The sequence below is a fragment of the Muscardinus avellanarius genome, assembly GCF_963383645.1.
Source record: "Muscardinus avellanarius genome assembly, chromosome: 16".
Taxonomy (NCBI): domain Eukaryota; kingdom Metazoa; phylum Chordata; class Mammalia; order Rodentia; family Gliridae; genus Muscardinus; species Muscardinus avellanarius.
In genome coordinates this window covers 56,364,069-56,382,389 of record NC_137802.1, presented here as the reverse complement: position 1 = coordinate 56,382,389, position 18,321 = coordinate 56,364,069, and the positions used below count along the sequence as shown (strand labels likewise).

The 18,321-nt window shown below is 47.1% G+C and overlaps 1 protein-coding gene across 1 annotated transcript in view; it reads right to left on the bottom strand.

Moving 5' to 3' along the window:
- The window catches only part of ITGB3 (integrin subunit beta 3), a gene marked incomplete at both ends in the record, with an annotated part of 70,993 nt that extends 52,986 nt beyond the window's left edge, over positions 1-18,007 (bottom strand). Inside the window, one exon of the mRNA XM_080713555.1 lies at positions 17,926-18,007. Coding sequence (XP_080569681.1) covers positions 17,926-18,007 — 82 coding nt within the window. The remainder of the gene's footprint in view (positions 1-17,925) is intronic.
- Positions 18,008-18,321: the final 314 nt, after the last annotated feature.

Here is an 18,321-nt window from a genome sequence, read left to right as displayed (position 1 = left end):
TCTTTTTTTTTTTTTTTTTGGGGGGGGGACCAGGGTTTGATCCCAAGGGCATTTTACCTCTGAGCTACACCTCCAGGTCTATTTTTTTTTTTTTAATTTTGAAACAGGGTCTCACTAAGTTGCAGAGGGCTTCACTAATTAGCTGAGGCTGGCCTCAAACCTGTGATCATCGTAGCTCAGCCTCCCAAGTACTGGGATTACAAGCGTGTACCACCACGCCTGGCTTGCTATTATTCTTGTTGCTGTTTTTATCCTTAGTATAAAGCTGTTTAGAACTAGTAAATATTTTACTTCACACCCTCCCTTAAAAATACTATTTTAGAGGACACTGGACACAAAGCCAAGTATACTTTGGACAAGGGGGTGAGATGGATGTGTGGAGCCCGAAAGTACCAGGCAAGACTCAAATGACCAGTTGTCACATCTGGCTTCTGAATGGAGTTGGGAATTTTAGCATTTAACATTAGCATTCAAAAATCCAATCTAGCCGGGCGTGGTGGCGCACGCTTGTAATCCCAGCGCTTGGGAGGCTAAGACAGGAGGATCGCACAGATTAGAAGCCAGCCTCCGCTACTGAGTGAGGCTCTCAGCAACTTAGTGACAGAGACCCTGTTTCCAAATAAAGTATAAAATAGGTCTGGGAGTGTAGCCTGGAGGTAGGAAACCTTTGGGTTCCACTCCCAGTACCACCGGGGGAAAAAAAAATTCATTCTAGGAGGGATGGCCAAGAAAAGAAGGCAATAAAAAGGACAGACAAAGCCAGCAGAGTTTGCCTGGAAAGTAGAAGTGGCTGTGGCTTGGCACATCAGCCTGATTCACAGAACCAGAGAAGAGATGAAGGGTGGGAAAAACAGAAGGAAAAAAAAGGAAGCAAGGAAGAGGGTGGGAACCAGCACGAGTCACAATGCGTCAGTGAGGGCTATTTTGAGGACGTGTTGTCCAATGAGACCGGATGTCAGAATGCAGGAACGGGCCACCCTGCGGAGGCCCGGGGACGTCGGCCCAGGCTCAGACAGTGAGTGATGTTAGGTGGGAAGGGAAGGCCTGTCTGTTCTGCAAGCACTAGGGCCATCTCTCTGAGTCATCTGCCACAGAGGAATTCTGGCCTGGCTCCTCAGCCCTGACGTTGACCTTTGGCCACTTCCCAGTGAGGTCTACGGGGACACTGGGTGACTCAGTGCCTGATCTCCAATTACAATCACCTGGCTGGTGAGTCATCGAAGAATAAAACTTCTAGTGCTAACTGCCCTGTGTATGCACGAATGGTTCTCTAGAGCACGTTTCAAAGTAAGTTTATTTTACTTTGGTTTTTTTCTTTAAAGATAGCAATAGCTCAGTCACCCAAACAAGGGAGGAGAGAGAAGGTGGAGTTCAAGGCAAGACGCATTTCTGTGTTCTGAGCGAAAAGCTTCAGGAAGTGTGGCCCAAAGCAATAAGGATTCCAAACTACCATACCTTAGGAAGTCTACGATTATGGAAGGAAGCCAGGCATGGTATAGCATGCCTGTAACCTTAGTACTTAGGAGGCTGAAGTAGGAGGATAGCAGGTTCAAGGGAAGTCTCAATAAGTAGTGAGATTCTCATCAACCTAGAGAGAACATGTTTCAAAATAAAGAATAAACTGGGAGTGGTGGTGCACGCTTGTAATCCCCGCGCTTGGGAGGTGGAGACAGGAGGATCGTGCAGGTTCGAAGCCAGCCGTGCGCGCTGGTTTAGGAGCCCCTGTTTCCAAATAAAAATATAAAAATAGGTCTGGGAGTGTAGCCCGGAGGTAGAAGGGCTTCCAGGAACCCCAGTACCACCAGAAAGAAAGAAAGAAAGAAAGAAAGAAAGAAAGAAAGAAAGAAAGAAAGAAAAGAAACAGCTTAGAAGTAGAATACCCCTGGGTTCTATCCCCTGTACAGAAAAAAAAAAAAAAAGTGAGCCAGGCATGGTGGCACACACTTGTAATCATAGTACTTGAGAGGCTGAGACAGGAGGATCATGGTTTGTGGACAGCCTCAGCTACTTAGTGAGGCCTTCTGCAACTCAGTGAGACCTGTTTTTAAATAAAAGAATAAAATATAGGGCTGGGGGTATAGCTTGGAGGTAGAATGCCCCTGGGGTCCATCCCCAGTACCACAAAAAATAAAATAAAAATAAAAGTGCATTTGGTGCACTGGTGCCCAGCTGTCATCCCTGAGTTCAATCTCTAATACTGGAAGAAAAAAAAATGAAAACCTATGGCTGTTAAAGGGTAAAAAGGAGGCCGGGCGTAGTGGCGCACGCTTGTAATCCCCGCGCTTGGGAGGCGGAAACAGGAGGATCGCGCTGGTTCAAAGCCAGCCTCGCTGGCTTAAGAGACTCTGTTTCCACATAAAAATGTTAAAAAAAAAAAAAATAGGTCTGGAAGTGTAGCCCGTGGGAGTGTATCCCAGAGGTAGAAGGGCTTCCAGGAACCCCAGTACCACCAAAAAAATAAATAAATAAATAAATAAATAAATAAATAAATAAATAAAAATAAAGTGTAAAAAGGTGTGATCACATGCCTATAGTCCCAGTACTTGGGAGGCTGGGTCAGGATCACAGGTTCAAGGCCAGCCTCAAAACTTAGCTTGACCATGTTTCAAAATAAAATATAAAATGGGCTCAGGGTGTAGCTTGGAGGTAGAATGCCCCTCGGTTCAACTCCCAGCGCCCCCCCCCAAAAAAGGAGGGGTAAAACAATCACTCTGGCCCTTCAATAATAGGTAGGTAGGGTTGAGAGTGTAGCTCAGTGATAAAATGCTTGTCTTAGGTACAATCGCTAATACCACACACAAAAAAGTACATTTGAATCAATTAAATATGGTATTTAACATTGGAAAGAACATGTGTATAATTTGCCTCTGCCAATATTAAAATGCATTATAGGTTAATTATCCCCCCAAAAAAATGATATGCTGGTGCCCTAACCCACCCCCACCCCGGACCTGTGAATGTGTCAGTATTTGGAAAAAGAGATCATCCAGAACAGGGCACTGGGGAGGCGCACTAATGCAATACGACTGGTGTCCTGATACAAAGCAGAAAAATGAGAACACCATGTGAAGACAGAGATGCAGAAGAGAATGCAGGTAGTGACAGGGGCAGAGGTCAGGGCAATGCAGCCGGAAGCCAAGGAACGAAGCTCACGGCCACCACCAGGGCTGCAGGAGGCAGAGGCAAGGGAGGACTCTCCCCAGGGCCTCCGAGAGCAGGGCCTGCCGTGGGACCTACACTCCAACACAGAGGCACAGGTAGAAACTTCTTCAACAAGACTCAAAAGGCACAAGAAATTAAAACAAGACTAATACGTGGGATTGCATTACACTGAAGAGCTTCTCTGAAGCAAGGAAACAATCAAGAACCTCAGAAGAGAGCTGACATAACGGGAGATCTTTGCCAGCTCTCTGGAGAAGTAGGAACTCAATACGGTGTTGGTGAGGCTGCAAATCCATGCAACCACTTTGGGAAACCGTGTGGAGAATCCTCAGAAGAATGAGAATGAACCTACCATACCACCCAGCTCTACCACTTGTGGGTATCTACCCCCAAAGAACTAAACCCAGACTACCATTGCAATGCATCACAAAACATGTAAGCTATGTTTATGGCTGCACAATTCAGAATCGCCAAGCCATGGAACCAGCTGAGATGTCCATCAACCGATGAATGGATTACAAAACTACGGGATGTATACACAATGGAGTCCTACTCAGCCATAAAGAAGAGCAAACTTACGTCATTTTCAGGGAAATGGATGGAACTGGAGAACATTATGCTATGTGAGATTAGTCAGTCACAAGCATGAAGGGTCAATGTTCTCCCTCATATACGGAAGCTAGGGAAAAACTAGGGCACAGGAGGGACTCTAGACAAAAGAGACGCCTCGGAGGAGTGAAGGAGGGGACCTAGCTGAGGAGAGGGGGAGGGGGAGAAAGCCTCCAAGAGGGAAACGCCTCAATGGACGCGATGTACACACACAAGCTTATCGAAGCCCATCACTGTGCTGAGCGGGAGAAGATGGAGAGGGAAAAGGAGTGTGGTGGGACCTGGGGGAGGCCCAACGAGCGCTGTGTGCACGTATGCCTCTATCGCCCTGACCCGCATCAAGATGGTGCAGGTAATGCACCAGTAAAAATAAAAAGATGGGGGGCAAAAGAAGAAGAAAGCATGGCGTGCAAACACCTGGGTTTCAGATTTCTGTTGTTTTAAGCCAACAGCTTGTGGTACTTTGCTACAGTACCAATGGGTTTACTTTCCAAATGGATTTACTCTTTCAAAGCACAGAGGACATGATTTTCAAGAACACTATCCTGGAATAAGCCAGTATGGAGGGAACACTTTGCTATATTTAATCCACCTGTGACTGAGACAAGAAAAATGGTTACTTGAGCCTTTTACTTTTCTTCCAATATGTACATCGAGAGTGTCAGCGTTCACTGATCCACTCATCCACTGGACAAATGTTCACTGAGCAGCCACCTGTGCCGGGCACTCTCCTAGGTGCTGGAGACACGTGAATGAATTCAACAGGCCTCTCTCGTGAAGCATATATTTTAGTGAGGGAGTTGATAACAAAAACATACACAGCAAAAAAAAAAAAAAAAAAAAAAAAAAAAAGCACAATTTCCAACAGTGGGAAATGCTTAAAGAAAATAAAGTATAATCAAGGAATAGCAAACAAGGAGTCGGAGCGGGTCTTCTTTAAAGAAAATGGTCCTGCCAGGCACGGTGACACACACCTGTAACCCCAGTACTTAGGAGGCTGAGAAAGGAAGATTGCAAGCTTGAGGCCAGCCTCAGCGACTTAGTGAGATCTTGTTTCAAAATAAAAATAAAGGAAGCTGGGGGTGTAGCTCAAAGGTAGAATGTTCCTGGGTTCAATCAAGCCCCAGTACAAGAGAGACAGAGAAAGTGGTCAGGAGGGTCTCTCGGAGAAGCTGACATCCCAAAATGATACTGAGGGGTGAAAATCAAGGGCGGATCCAGGAGACACACATTCCAGAAGGAACCTAAAACCAGTGCTGGATGGACCTCAGCCTGATGAAGAAACAGTGGAGAGGAGGCTGAAGAAACAGGGACCATAACCTTTGGAAGCCAGAGCAGACTGTGGTCTTTGTTCTCCACACGGTAAAGCCACCAGACGGATTTGAGTTGCAAAGTTCGGACTGGCGGCCGGGTGGAGGATAGACAGGGAGGCCAGAGGGCCAAGGGACCGATTAGAACAGTATTAAAATAACCCAGGCAACCACTGGCAGGAGTTGGGATTGGGATGGTAGCGGTGTCAATGGGGCGATCAGATTCTAGATGTCGTCCAAGGACTTGCTGATGGATGGACACGGGGCATGAGAAAAAGACAGGAAGGATTTAGGCCCGAGCATATGAGTCCCCTTTGGACAAGGTTTAGATGTTGCCACTATAGGCCGTCCCTTTCCCCTGACCCTTCATCCAGGAGGCCTGCCCTTATAAATGAAGCCAGGTCGTGCCTGGTTATCATCTCTGCCGGGGTCAGTTAGGTAGCCATGTGCTAAAGACCACATAAAACCCACTCTTGGGTACAGTCCCATCTTCTGAGTGGCTGCAGCCTAAAATTAACACCCAGGCCCAGAGAAGTTTGATGAGGCAGAGACATTAAAACGAGAGGGAGTAGATGCTGCAGGAAAAGCCTGCAGACCAGCAGGACAGTACGGGTCTTACTGCCTCCGGCCACATGACCTCAGGCCCAGGCCTGCATCTCTCTGGCCTAGCCACATCTCTATCTGAATTTGTGGGGGGGTGGGGGTACTGGGGATGGAAGCCAGGGGCATTCCACCTCCAAGCTACACTCCCAGCCCTATTTTTTATTCTTTATTTTGAAACAGGTCTCACTGAGTTGCAAAGGGCCTCACTAAGTAGCTGAGGCAGTCTGTGAACCGCGATCTTCCCAAATGCTGGGATTACAAGCGTGGCCCACCATGCCCGGCTCCCTATTCTGGAATTTGTAACTGCCCCTTAGTATTCACTGGGTCTAATCCAGTCACATTGGCCAAGCTCTGGAGACCCCAAACAGTTGTTTCCATCCCCCATGCTCCCACATATGGACACAACACTTACCACGTGAGTTGTTGGGACCAAATGAGGTGAAAGAGCGTCTACAACAAATAAATGCTCAGGAAACGCTCAGCTCCCTTCCCCTGATCTACACTGAGTCACATCCTGCACCAGGAGTGCCTGTGACCTCCCTCCACTCAGGTGAGACTCGGGAGGGCCCTCTGCCACAGACCGGGCTAGGGAAGAAATTGCGGTGGCCAGGAGAAAGGAGCCCCAGGGCTGACCCCTCCAGTGCTATGAACCTGGTCCTGTGGTCACCTCTCAGGGACTCCCGTTTGGCTATTCTGTAAAGCAAACAGCGGTGCAGTGGGTGATCCTGAATGCACTGCTGGCCCTGGAGTTACACATTCTTCCAGATACCAGAAAGTATCAACAGGGCAACTAACACTTACCTTAGGACACCTAGCTCCCCAAGGGCCAAGACCCCTCAGTCAATACACAAATAGCCTTTTCTTCCTATTGACCTAAGATTTAGTTAAAATGCTGCATGCACTTCAAAGTTTAGGAAAATTTTATCAGCACCAGCCCCACCTCCTGTCTGACTCATTCAGTGTACAGAAGAGGCAAGACCGTAGAGGCTCAGCCCAGCAGCGCCTTGTAGGTGACCCTGACACCCAGTTTTTCAGTTCTGGGATCTTCCACCCTCAGCTCATGTCTCACGGGTAAAGGACAGCAAGCAGTACTGCTGTCACCAGTCCTTCCTGCTAGCCAGTCTTGGAAGAAAGCAAACTGGTTCAACTGTGTTGAATTTGTCAACATCTATTACAATTTTTAAATGTCCAAGCTGGGCTTGGTGGCATGCACCTGTCGTGTCAGCTGAAGCAGGAAGATCACCTGAGCCCAGGAATTAGAAACTAGTCTGGGCAACATAGCAAGACCTGTCTTAAAAAAAAAAATTAAAAAAAAAAAACAGGCTGCAGTGGTAGCTCAGTGGTAGACAGGTTCCAGTATGCAGGAGATCCTGGGTTCAATCCCCAGCACAGGTGATGACAGACTGATTGATAGATAGATAGATAGATAAATAGATGATTGGTAGATAGATAGATAGATAGATAGATAACCATGCCCTGTGACCCAGAAACTTTAGTTCAAGAAATTCAGTCTGTAGAAACACTTAAAGATGCATAGTAAATTAAAAAGGTTATATTTCTGCAACTTTATCTCTAGTAGCAAATAATTGGGAATGACTCTAATGACTGTCAAAGGCAGCTAGGTAAGTAATTTTTTTTTTGGGGGGGGGCACTAAGTGTTGAACCGAGGGTGTTCCACCACTAAGCTACTCCCCCAGCCCTTTTTATTTTTTATTTTGAAGCAGGGTCTTACTAAGTTGCTGAGGCTGGTCTCAAACCTATGATCCTCCTGTCTCAGCCTCCCAAGTACTGGGATTACAGACATGCGGCACCACGCCCGGCAGTAAATCCTGACACAGCCATGGAAATATGCCTTTGGGCTAGGATTATATAGCTCTTGGGATAAATAATAGAAAGCCATAAACTGACATAAAAAGATGCCTAGAGTATATTATTAAGAGACAATGATCCCATTGCGGATTATGCTATTTGAGAAAAATAACCATGGTGAATTATGACATATACATGGGGAGCCTCCAGAGTAACTGTCAATGGCTGTTATCTCTAAGGATGAGGCCATGAAGAGCTTGTACTTTCTATATCATTCTCTTTCTGTACTGCCTTTCTTGTATAAGCTGAATTGCTTTTGTAAGCTAAAATTAAAGTTAGCTTTAAATGTCCTCTGTTCTGCCTCCCTTTCTGCAATTGCATTCATTAATGTTGGTTCCCAGAGTCTGCTGGGTTTTCTACTACCTGCACCTGTGTGTGTGTGTGTGTGTGTGTGTGTGTGTGTGTGTGTGTGTTACTAGGAGTGGAACCCAGGGGCTTTCTACCTCCGGGCTATACTCCCAGACCTATTTAATATTATATTTGGAAACAGGGTCTCACTAAGTTGCTGAGAGCCTCACTAAGTAGCCGAGGCTGGCTTCGAACCTGCGTGATCCTCCCGTCTCAGCCTCCCAAGCGCAGGGATTTCAAGCGTACGCCACCACGCCCAGCTAACTGCACCTTCTGAGTCAAAACCCATAGTCAGGCGGGGCGTGGTGGCACAGGCTTGTAATCCCAGTACTTGGGAGGCTGAGACAGAAGGATCGCAGGTTCTCCGCCAGCCTCAGCTACTTAGTGAGGCCCTCCACAACTCAGTGAGACCCTGTTTCAAAATAAGGAATAAAAAAACAGGACTGGGGGTGTAGCTCAGAGACAGAATGCTTCTGGGTTCAATTCCTAGTATCATAAAAAAAAAAAAAAGAAAGGAAAGGAAAAAGAAAAGAAAACCCATAGCTTATTAGAAACCCAAGGACAGGCAGGAACAAAGCAATAAACTTTGGAGGCAGGTGGATGGGAAGATGCTGATCAAAGGCTGCAAAATTAGCCAGGCGTGGTGACACACACCTGCAATCCCTGTACCTGTGAGGCTGAGACAGGGGAACTGCAGGTTCAAGAACAACTTTGGCAATGCAGATACTCAGCAACCTAGGGAGACTCTTTCAAAACAAAGAATAAAAACAGGCTGGGAGCATAGCCCAGAGATAGAAATGCCCCTGGATTCAATCCCCAGTACAAAAAAAAAAAAAATTTTTTTTTGCAGTTAGACAGCAGAAATAAAGTCAAGAAATCTATTATGAGTCGGGGCATGGTGGTGTATGCCTGCAATCCCAGGATTCAGGAGGCCAAGATAGGAGGATTACATATTTGAGGCCAACAATAGGTAACTTGGCGAGACTGTTTCAAAATGAAAAAATAAAAAGGGCTGAAGATGGAGCTCAGAACTAGAACAGCCCTGGGTTCAAAAAAAGAAAGAATGAGAGAGAGAGAGAGAGAGAGAAGGAAAATAAAGAACTAGGCTGCAACATAGTGACTGGTTAGTGACAATGCATCATTTACCTGGAAATTGCTTTAAGTAGATAATAAGTGTCTCACCACAAGTAAATAAGTATGTGAAGCAATTCACTCATCATAGCTGGCTTTAGCCATTCCGCACTGCGTACCTACTTCAAATCATATTGTCTGTGCATCATAAGTACATACAATTTTTATTTGTTGATTAATAATAATAAAAGAAGAGCCGGGCGTGGCGGTGCACACTTGTAATCCCAGCATTTGGGAGGCTGAGACAGAAGGATCACGGTTCCCGGACAGCCTCAGCTACTTAGTGAGGCCCTTCACAACTCAGTGAGACCCGGTTTCAAAAATAAAAAGACTTAAAAATAGGGCTGGGGGTGTAGCTCAGAGGTACAATGCCCCTGGGTTCCATCCCCAGTACCACAAAAAGAAATAATAATAAAAATAGAAATAATAATAATAATAATAATAATAGAAGAGAAAAGAAAAAATAATCCATTTTGATGGCCCCTCCACAGCCTTCAGGAACCTCTTGGGCCAAACATGGTCTGTTCTCTACCTGTGGAAGTCCCAGGAGGAAGACCCCTGATCCCCTCCACCTCGGAGCTGGTCAAGCGCGCTCCTCACAGGCAGTTCCACCAAGGTCTGAGCTGGAGGAGTTTATCCTCTGCGGTGGCTAAAGGAGGGGCTTGGAACTATTTGTGGACCTCACACAGGTTTTCTCTATCCAAGAACTCCATTAGCAAAGAGATTTCGGGTTGACTGCACGGACTATTAAAGTGGCTACCGAATGTGCCCTTTGCCAAACTTGTGGCCTTCTCTTCTACTGCAAAGTTTTCCAAGCATGATTTTAACTGCAGGACTTCTTCTCCTCTCCACTCAGAAACCCTTCCTGAAATTCCAAGTTATTAGTCAGTTAAAGGAGAAATGTCTCCATTCACAGGTGGGGAGGGGCAGCCGCAAACCAGTCTCTCCTTCATCTTCCCCTTTGTCTGCTGTGCCCAGAAATAAGATGTCCAGAGTCACCCAGTGTGTTCAGGAAAAAGCCCGCTGAGCCAGGTGTGTTGGCGCATAGCCGTAAACCCAGTGCCTGGGAAGCTAAAACAGAAGGATCACAGGTTCAAGGCCAGCCTCAGGAATTTAGCAAGATTCTCAGCAACCTAGTGAGACCCTGCTTCCAAATATAAAATAAAAAAGGGTTGGGAAAGTAGCTCAGAGGTATAATGCTCCTGAGTTCAATCCCCGGTACCTTAAAAAAAGCAGGTTTTTTTTTTTTTTTTTCATTTCAAACCCACGGTTCTTTTTCTGAGTTTTTTTTTTTTAATATATAAAAGGAAAGAGCATATAACACAAGTTTAAGTAAAGGAATGAACACGCACACACACACACACACACACACACACACACACACACGAGAATTACACGTGCAAGGGGACATGTCTAAGTTAGGGCACACCACCTGATTTTAATAATGGGCTAATTATGAGGATGTTTCATTAGAAGGGAACTAGCAATTTTACTCTTCAAGGTTCGATTTTCTTATGATAAGCATGTATCACTTCACCCTTTCTTTCCTTGAGTGTCTGAACATCTTAACTAAGCAAAGAAATAAAGCCGAGTGTGGTGGTGTATGCTTGAAATCTCAGTACTTGGGAGGCTGAGACAAGAGGATGGGAGGTTTGAGAATAGCCTCCGTAGTTTGGTGAGGCTCTCAGCAACTTAGTGAGACCCTGTTTCCAAATAAGAGATAAATATTGTTCTCGGGTTGTAGCTCAGAGGTAGAATGCCTCTGGATTCAATTCCAAGTATCACAAAAATAAATTTAGAAATAAAAGAAAGAAACTACTGAGCATGTTGCATGTTACATATCAGTAATTGGAAGGCTGAGACAGGAGGATCACACGGTAGAGGCCAGCCTCAGCAACTTCGCAAAATTCTCAGGAATGTAGCAAGCCCTTGTTTCAAAACAATAAAAAATAAATAAGAGGGATGGAGGTTTTTTAGCTTGGAGATACAACACCCCTGGATTCAATCCCTACCACCGAGAACAAAAACAAAAGAAACTGAGCTACTGGCCTAAGAAACAGGAAGGGAAGGGAGACGTCTTTTGTGGGAATATGACAAGAAAAAGCAGAAAGGAAGAATTCTAATGCACTGTTTCTTTAGAGGTGCTGCCAAAAAAATAAGCGAAGGGAGAATAGCTCCGGGTTTATTTAACGGCTTTAGGCTCCAAAGACTGTGCCATTCCATATTTGGCCACAAAATATCTGTTGCTCTTAGGACCAAGAACCATAAAAGTGTTCATGGCTATAAAATCCTCAAGTCTTAACTATTTGGCAGGTGGGAAATCTAATGGCTGAAACTGGTTCAGATGCATCGATCCAGTTAGAAAATCTCAAAATTGACAGCTGACTGCAGAGTTTGAACGATCTGGCCCCCTGCTTTCAGGGTAACTGTCTCAACACTCCAGGGAGATGGCGCAATGGCCTAGGCAGATCATAAACTCGTTACGGTAAGTGAAAAGAATAAAGCCAGATTTTTATTTTTTTTTTATTTTATTTTTTATTTATTTATTTTTTTTTTTTTTTGGTGGTACCGGGGGCAGAACCCAGGGGCTTTCTACCTCTGGGCTATACTCCCAGACCTATTTTATATTTTATTTGGAAACAGGGTCTCACTAAGTTGCTGAGAGCCTCACTAAGTAGCTGAGGCTGGCTTCGAACCCATGCGCTCCTCCTGTCTCAGCCTCCCAAGCGCGGGGATTACAAGCGTGCGCCACCACGCCCGGCTATAAAGCCAGATTTGAAAGGCTATACGCTGCATGATTTCATTTATATGACAGTCAGTAAAAGAGAACTGTGGGGAAAGGAAATAAAGCTGTGACTGCCCAGGACTAGGGCTGAAAAAGGAAACTGATGACAAAGGAGCAGCAGGAAACTTGGATTAATGATCACCTGCATCTTGATTGTGGGGATGGCTACATGACTGTGTGCGTTTGTCAACGTTCCCAGACCTGCGCACCTAAGAAGGGCAATTAGCCAGGGTGGTGGCGCGCACCTGTCATCCCAGGACTTGGGAGGCTGAGACAGAAGGACCACAGGTTAACAACTTAACAAGACACTGTTTTAAAGTAAAAAATAGCCGGGTGTGGTGGCGAACACTTTTAATCCCAGTACTTGGGAGGAGGAGACGGGAGCATCACAGGTTCACAGCCAGCCTCAGCAACTTAGTGAGGATCTCTGCAACTTAATTTCAAACATTTATATATAATAGTAAAATAGGGCTAGGTGTGTAGCTCAGAGGTAGAATTCCCTGGGTTCAATCCCCAGCACACACACACAAAAGTAAGAAAAACAGAAAAAGGCTGGGGGTAGCGATTAGAGGTAGAATGCCCCTGTGTTCAATCCCCAGTTCCACAAAAAGAGGGGATTAATTTTACAATACAAAAACAATGCCTCAGTAATCCTAAAAAAATCCTTTAAAAAATCCTTTAAAAAATACTATTTCTGGGATTCTGAGTACATGCAGATAAAAGTAAATTTTATGGTTTTTCTCTCTTATTTTTTTCTTTTTGGTACTGGGGATGAAACTACCTCCAGGTATATCCCCAGTTTTGTTTTGTTTTTTAAACAGGGTCTCACTAAATTGCAGAGAGTCTCACTATGGTTCAGGCTGCCCTCGAACCTGCATTCCTCCTGTCTCAGTTCCCAAGGACTGGGATTACAAGCATGTGCCACCACACCTTCAAATTTTGTCATTTTTGCTGGAGAGACTCAAGTTCCAATAATTGCCAGCAGCTCACGGGAGGGGGGCAGCTTCCCGTTCCTGGTCCCTGTTCATTTCCAGGAGTGACCGGAGCTGCAGCAGCGCCCTGTTCTTGCCGCTCAGGCAGGGCCAAGGTTCCACAAAAAGGAGAAGAGGCGAAGCAGCAGCCGCTCGGTGGGCAGAGAGGGCCGGCCCAAAACTGGCCGTTATCCCTGAAGCTGCCCCATCACTCCCCCAGTTAATTATCTGTCTGCTGATTCATGCCTGTGGTTCCTGTGGGCACGCCTACTGCCGCTCCTGCCAACAAGGGCAGAGGGATTGCTGGGCTGGGAGCGCACGATAAGCCGAGACCCCAAGTGGTGTGGGGAGCTGCGGAGGAAGAGTTCCCACTCGGAAGTTCTGGGGTTCCCTCCCAGTTCCCTCTCCTCACACTGACCTCCTGTGTCCCCAAGAGAGCTCTGCCACGCCTCTCCTTTGCTCTTACATCACACATTTGAGGGGAGTAAAAGAGAATGCTGCCCTCCTCGTAGCTCCTTTCAGAAGAGGGGGGGAAAGGGCAGACACTTCACAGAGGTCCCCTGAGTTTACAGCACCCTCAGATCCAAGGTCCAAATGGTGCAGAGACTGTAAAGCCCAAAGAACTTAAGGTGCTTTAATACCCTCCAGGGCTGCAGGTGTAGCTCAGTGGTAGAGTGCACGTTTAGCACGGACAAGGCCTAGGTTCAATCCCCAGCAACACACACCCCAAATACCTCCAGATCTAGAATGTCTGAGAGACACTTCAAGAGTAGAGCACTTCAGGATATTTTATGAATGCATGCATTTATTTAGTTAGTGAGTTATTTTGGTACTGGGGATTGAACCCAGGGCCATTCTACCTCCGAGCTACACCGACACCTATTTATTTATTTATTTATTTATTTATTTATTTATTTATCAGCACTGGGGATGGAACCCAAGGGCATTCTACCTCCAAGCTACACTCCCAGCCCTTTTTTTTTTTTTTTTTTTGGTGGTGGTACTGGGGTTCCTGGAAACCCTTCTGCCTCTGGACTACACTCCCAGACCTACTTTTTTTTTTTTTCATTGGGAAACAGGGTCTCCTAAGCTACCGAGGCGCCCAGCCCAGCCCTATTTTTTATTCTTAATTTTTTTTTTCTTTTTGGTGGTACTGGGGTTTCTGGAAGCCCTTCTATCTCCGGGCTACACTCCCAGACCTATTTTATACTTTTTATTTGGAAACAGGGTCTCTTAAGCCAGCGCGGCTGACTTCGAACCTGCACAATCCTCCTGTCTCTGCCTCCCAAGCACGGTGATTACAAGCATGCGCCACCACGCCCAGCTATTCTTAATTTTGAAACAAGGTCTCACTAAGTTGTGGAGAGCCTCACTAAGTAGCTGAGGCTGGCTGAGAACCTGCAATCCTCCTGTCTCAGCCTCCCAAGTACTGGGATTACAAGGGCATGCCAACATTCCCAGCTGCAAATATTTAACTATTAGCTTTCTTGAAGTGAGGTATATCGCATCTAGATGCCTTTTCAAGCATGTCCTAGATGTTTCTTCTGCTGCTGTATGCCAAGCCCTGGGCAGAGAGTGTTGAACAAAACAGACATGTCCCTCCCCTTGGGGACACTGAAGTCTGGCAGATGCCCTTTACCTTCTTCTTTTCCCAGAGACAAGACTTGAGGGTTTCTCCTGGTTCATTAAAATGTATGAGCCTCTCTCCTCCTGGTCTCATCTGTGGATTCTCGCTGGACCAGAGGGACTGAGATATGCCAAGCTTCTAAAGAGGAACAGGTTGAAATAAGAGGGGCCCCTCTCGAGTCGGTGTAAGAAAAGGTGCCGGAAGCCTGGATTGCACGCAGGTGAGGCAGGAACCGCTCTGGCCTCCAATACAGGGTAGACAGCATGGACAGAAGAATAAGGACAATCGTGGACCTGTTTCTTGAATACTCCAGGCCCCGAGGATTTCTGGAGAGTTTCCAGGGTACAAACTCCAGGGAAAAAATAAGCAGCTCAGCCCAGAACTAGTCAGGTTAGAATAAAGTCCTAAATATGGGGAAGCCACAAAACACAAATCTCCTAGGTGGAGCTAAAAAAGATCCTCTTTGAAGATAAAAATCTGAAACTCTATGGTATCCTCAGACAACCTCGCTTTGCCCCATAGCAGCATCCCCTGCTCTGGGATGGCCTCTCTGTCCCCCTCCACCCCCATCCAGTTCTTCCTGTGTCCTTTCACACTATGTCCCAACACAATCATCCCCCCTCTGCTGCACCAGGGATGTAATGATTTCTACAACTCTGCCATCAACACAGGAGGGGGGGGAATATGTAAATATAACAGAAACTGCTTTACAGGGGGTTATGGAGGAAGGCTGCGTTGCGCCCCTGCTCTTAAACACGTCTCTTCCTTTTTCTCAGAGGGAGTCTGGGGCTAGCTCAGCAAGGCACATCACCACTCCTGGAACCTCCCCAGGCCTAGTGAATCTATGAACAGATCTCCCAAAAGCTTTTTTTTCTTTTGGAGGGGGGTTGGGTAGTGAGTTGAATGAACTCTGGGGCATTCTGCCTCCAAGATATGCCCCCAGCCTTTTTTTTTTTTTTAACTGGGTCTCATTTAGTTGTTAAGGGACCAGCAATCCTCCTGTCTCAGACTCCTAAGTACTGGGATTACAGGTGTGTGCCACCGCACCTGGCTCCTCAGTGTGTGTGTGTGTGTGTGTGTGTGTGTGTGTGTGTGTGTTGCTAGGGATTAAATTCATGGGCATACCATATCCAAGCTACACTCCCAGCCCTTTTCATTTTTTTTTTTTTTTTTTTACTTTGCAACAGGGTCTTGCTAACTTGCCAAGGCTGGCTTGGAACCTGCGGTCTTCCTATCTCAGCCTCCCGAGTACCGGGATTAGAGGTGCGCGCCACCATGTCCAGCTTCTAGAGGATTTTTAGTGCAGACTTAGGTGTGTTGGAATAGTGGGATCTTATATGATTCATAACAATTATGGGAAGCAGATCAACATGAGTTATTCTGAGATGCGGGAAAGGGAGAGAGAAACACCAAAATATCATTACACTCTTCTTCTTCACTAATATTGAGTCAAGCACCACACTGGACACTATCTTATATTTCCTCATTACTTTCTTCTAAAACTGTAAGAAAACAGCATTACACTCAGAAGTAATTGATAGCTGTGAATATAAAAAAAATTCAATGAAATCACAATTTTGTATGTGTGTGTGGTACTGGGGATGAAACTCAGAGGCCTTTTACCTCCAGGCTAGAACCCTCTAGACCTATTTTGTTTTTTAGGAAACAGGGTCTCACTAAATTGCTGAAGCTGCCCTCGAACCTCCAATTCTCCTGTCTCAGCTTCCCAAATACTGAGATTATAAGCATGAGTCACCACTCCCAGCTTGCAAAATGTTTTAAATGTATTACATATCTCAAAATAACTAAGAGAGGAGCCGGGCGTGGTGGCGCACGCTTGTAATCCCAGCATTCGGGAGGCTGAGACAGGAAGATCACAGTTCGCGGACAGCCTCAGCTACTTAGTGAGGCCCTCTGCAACTCAGTGAGATCCGGTTTCAAAATAAAGAATAAAAAATAGGGCAGGGGGTGTAGCTCGGAGGTAGAATGGCCCTGGGTTCCATGCCCAGACCCACAAAATAAATAAATAAATAAATAAATAAATAAATAAATAAATAGGTCTGGGGGTGGAGCACGGAGGTAGAATGTCCCTGGGTTCCATCCCAGTACCGCCAAAAAAAAAAAAAGAAAAAGAAAAAAGAAAAAAGAAATAACTAAGAGTTGGGAGGTTCCCAACACAAAGAAATTCTAATTACCGCGTTATGATCACTACATGTTATATACATGTATGAATTATCAAACTGTAGATAATACATGCATACAATGTTATATGTCAGCTTGAAAATCTAGAAGTAATAAGTTTAGAAATGCTTTTCAGTTCATGAAAGCAGGCACATGTGTAGGTGACATGACGGGGCCTCTGGGTTTCTCCACCCTCCACCCCCTCCCCACCCCTGCCATGTACAGAGGAAGGCTCTAACATCTCCAGGGCAGAATGCTGGAGATTACCATCTCTACGCAGTGAGGTAAGGACTGTTCACTACATAAGGCTAGAGACATCAGGTGACCTATTTACGCCTCTAGCAAATGGAAACTTCAGCGGGAACAACTTAGATCCCCCCCTTACAACTCCTCCCATTCCGTATCAATGCAGGTCTGCATCTACACAGAAGTGTTTTGAAGGCAATACTCAAAGTATTTTTAATAATTTATCTTTTCTTTTTGTTGCACTGGAGATAGAACCCAGGAACCCTCTACCTCTAGGCTACACCCTCAGACCTATTTTATTTGCAAACAGGGTCTTGCTAAGTTGCCGAAAGCCTCACTAGTTTGCTGAGGCTGGTTTTGAACTTGTGATCCTCCTGCCTCTGCCTCCCAAGTACTGGGACTACAAGCATGTGCCGCCAATCTTTGAAATGGACTTAGTAGCTTATTGTAATCTCGGTACTTGGGAGGGCTGAGAGAGAAGGATTGCAGATTCGGCCAGTCTCAGCAAATTAGTGAGGCTCTCAGCAACCCCGTGAGACCTTGTTTCCAAATAAGAAATAAAATCGAGCTGGGGGTGTAGCAGGGAGGTGGAATGCCTCTGGGTTCAATCCTCAGTACACACACAAAAAAGGACTTAATAAATCTTACCTACCCCCCCCCCCAAAAAAAAAACCCTCTGGGTCTAATTTGCTGGGTCTAATTTGTTACTACTGCTGCGCCTTCTCTGCGGTAGAGGCGGCGCCGGAGGACCAGGAGTCCGAGTTCCCCAGCCCACAGCCAGGTCGCCGCGGGCTCCCAGCCCCGAGGCCGCCACAGGAGAAACAAAGCCGGGGCCCCCGAGCGACTCCCCGACGAGATCTGGACCAGAACGAGGCGCTGCTGCCATCTGGGGACCGTGGACGGGGTGGAGCCCTCTCCCCGCTCCAAAGCGCCCCCAAATTAAAACAACTTGGGGAAGATCGCGGCGCGCGGAGAGGAAGCAAGCCCGCGAGCCGGCACCCGCGCCTCCATCCCGCCTCCATCCCGCGGCCGCGGCGCATCCCTGGGCCCCGCCCGACCCCGCCCGACCCCCGCCCCACTCACCGCCGGCGCCCACGCCCGCCAGCGCCGCCAGCGCCAGCAGCGCCCGCAGCGGCCGCGCCCGAGCCCCGCGCTGCGCCCGCATCGCCCGCGCCCGCCGCCGCTCTGCCCGCAGCCCCAGGGCAGGACGCGGGGGGCGGGCCGGGGGCGGGCCGACGCGCCTCCTCCCGGCCCTTCCCCGGCCCCCGCGCCCCGCCAGGGCGGTGGGAAGCCGCGGCGCCTCCCCCGGCCTCCGCCCGCCGGGCCGCGCCCAGGCGCCCCGGGGGCGGGGGCGCACGCCGGGGTCGGGGTCGGGGTCCCCCTCCCAGTGTCCCCTCCTCGGGACAGTCGCGAGGCTCCTTTGGGTTCCTGGGGCACTCTCCTGCGGTTCCTGCAGTTTCATTTATTCGCGCTTTTTCA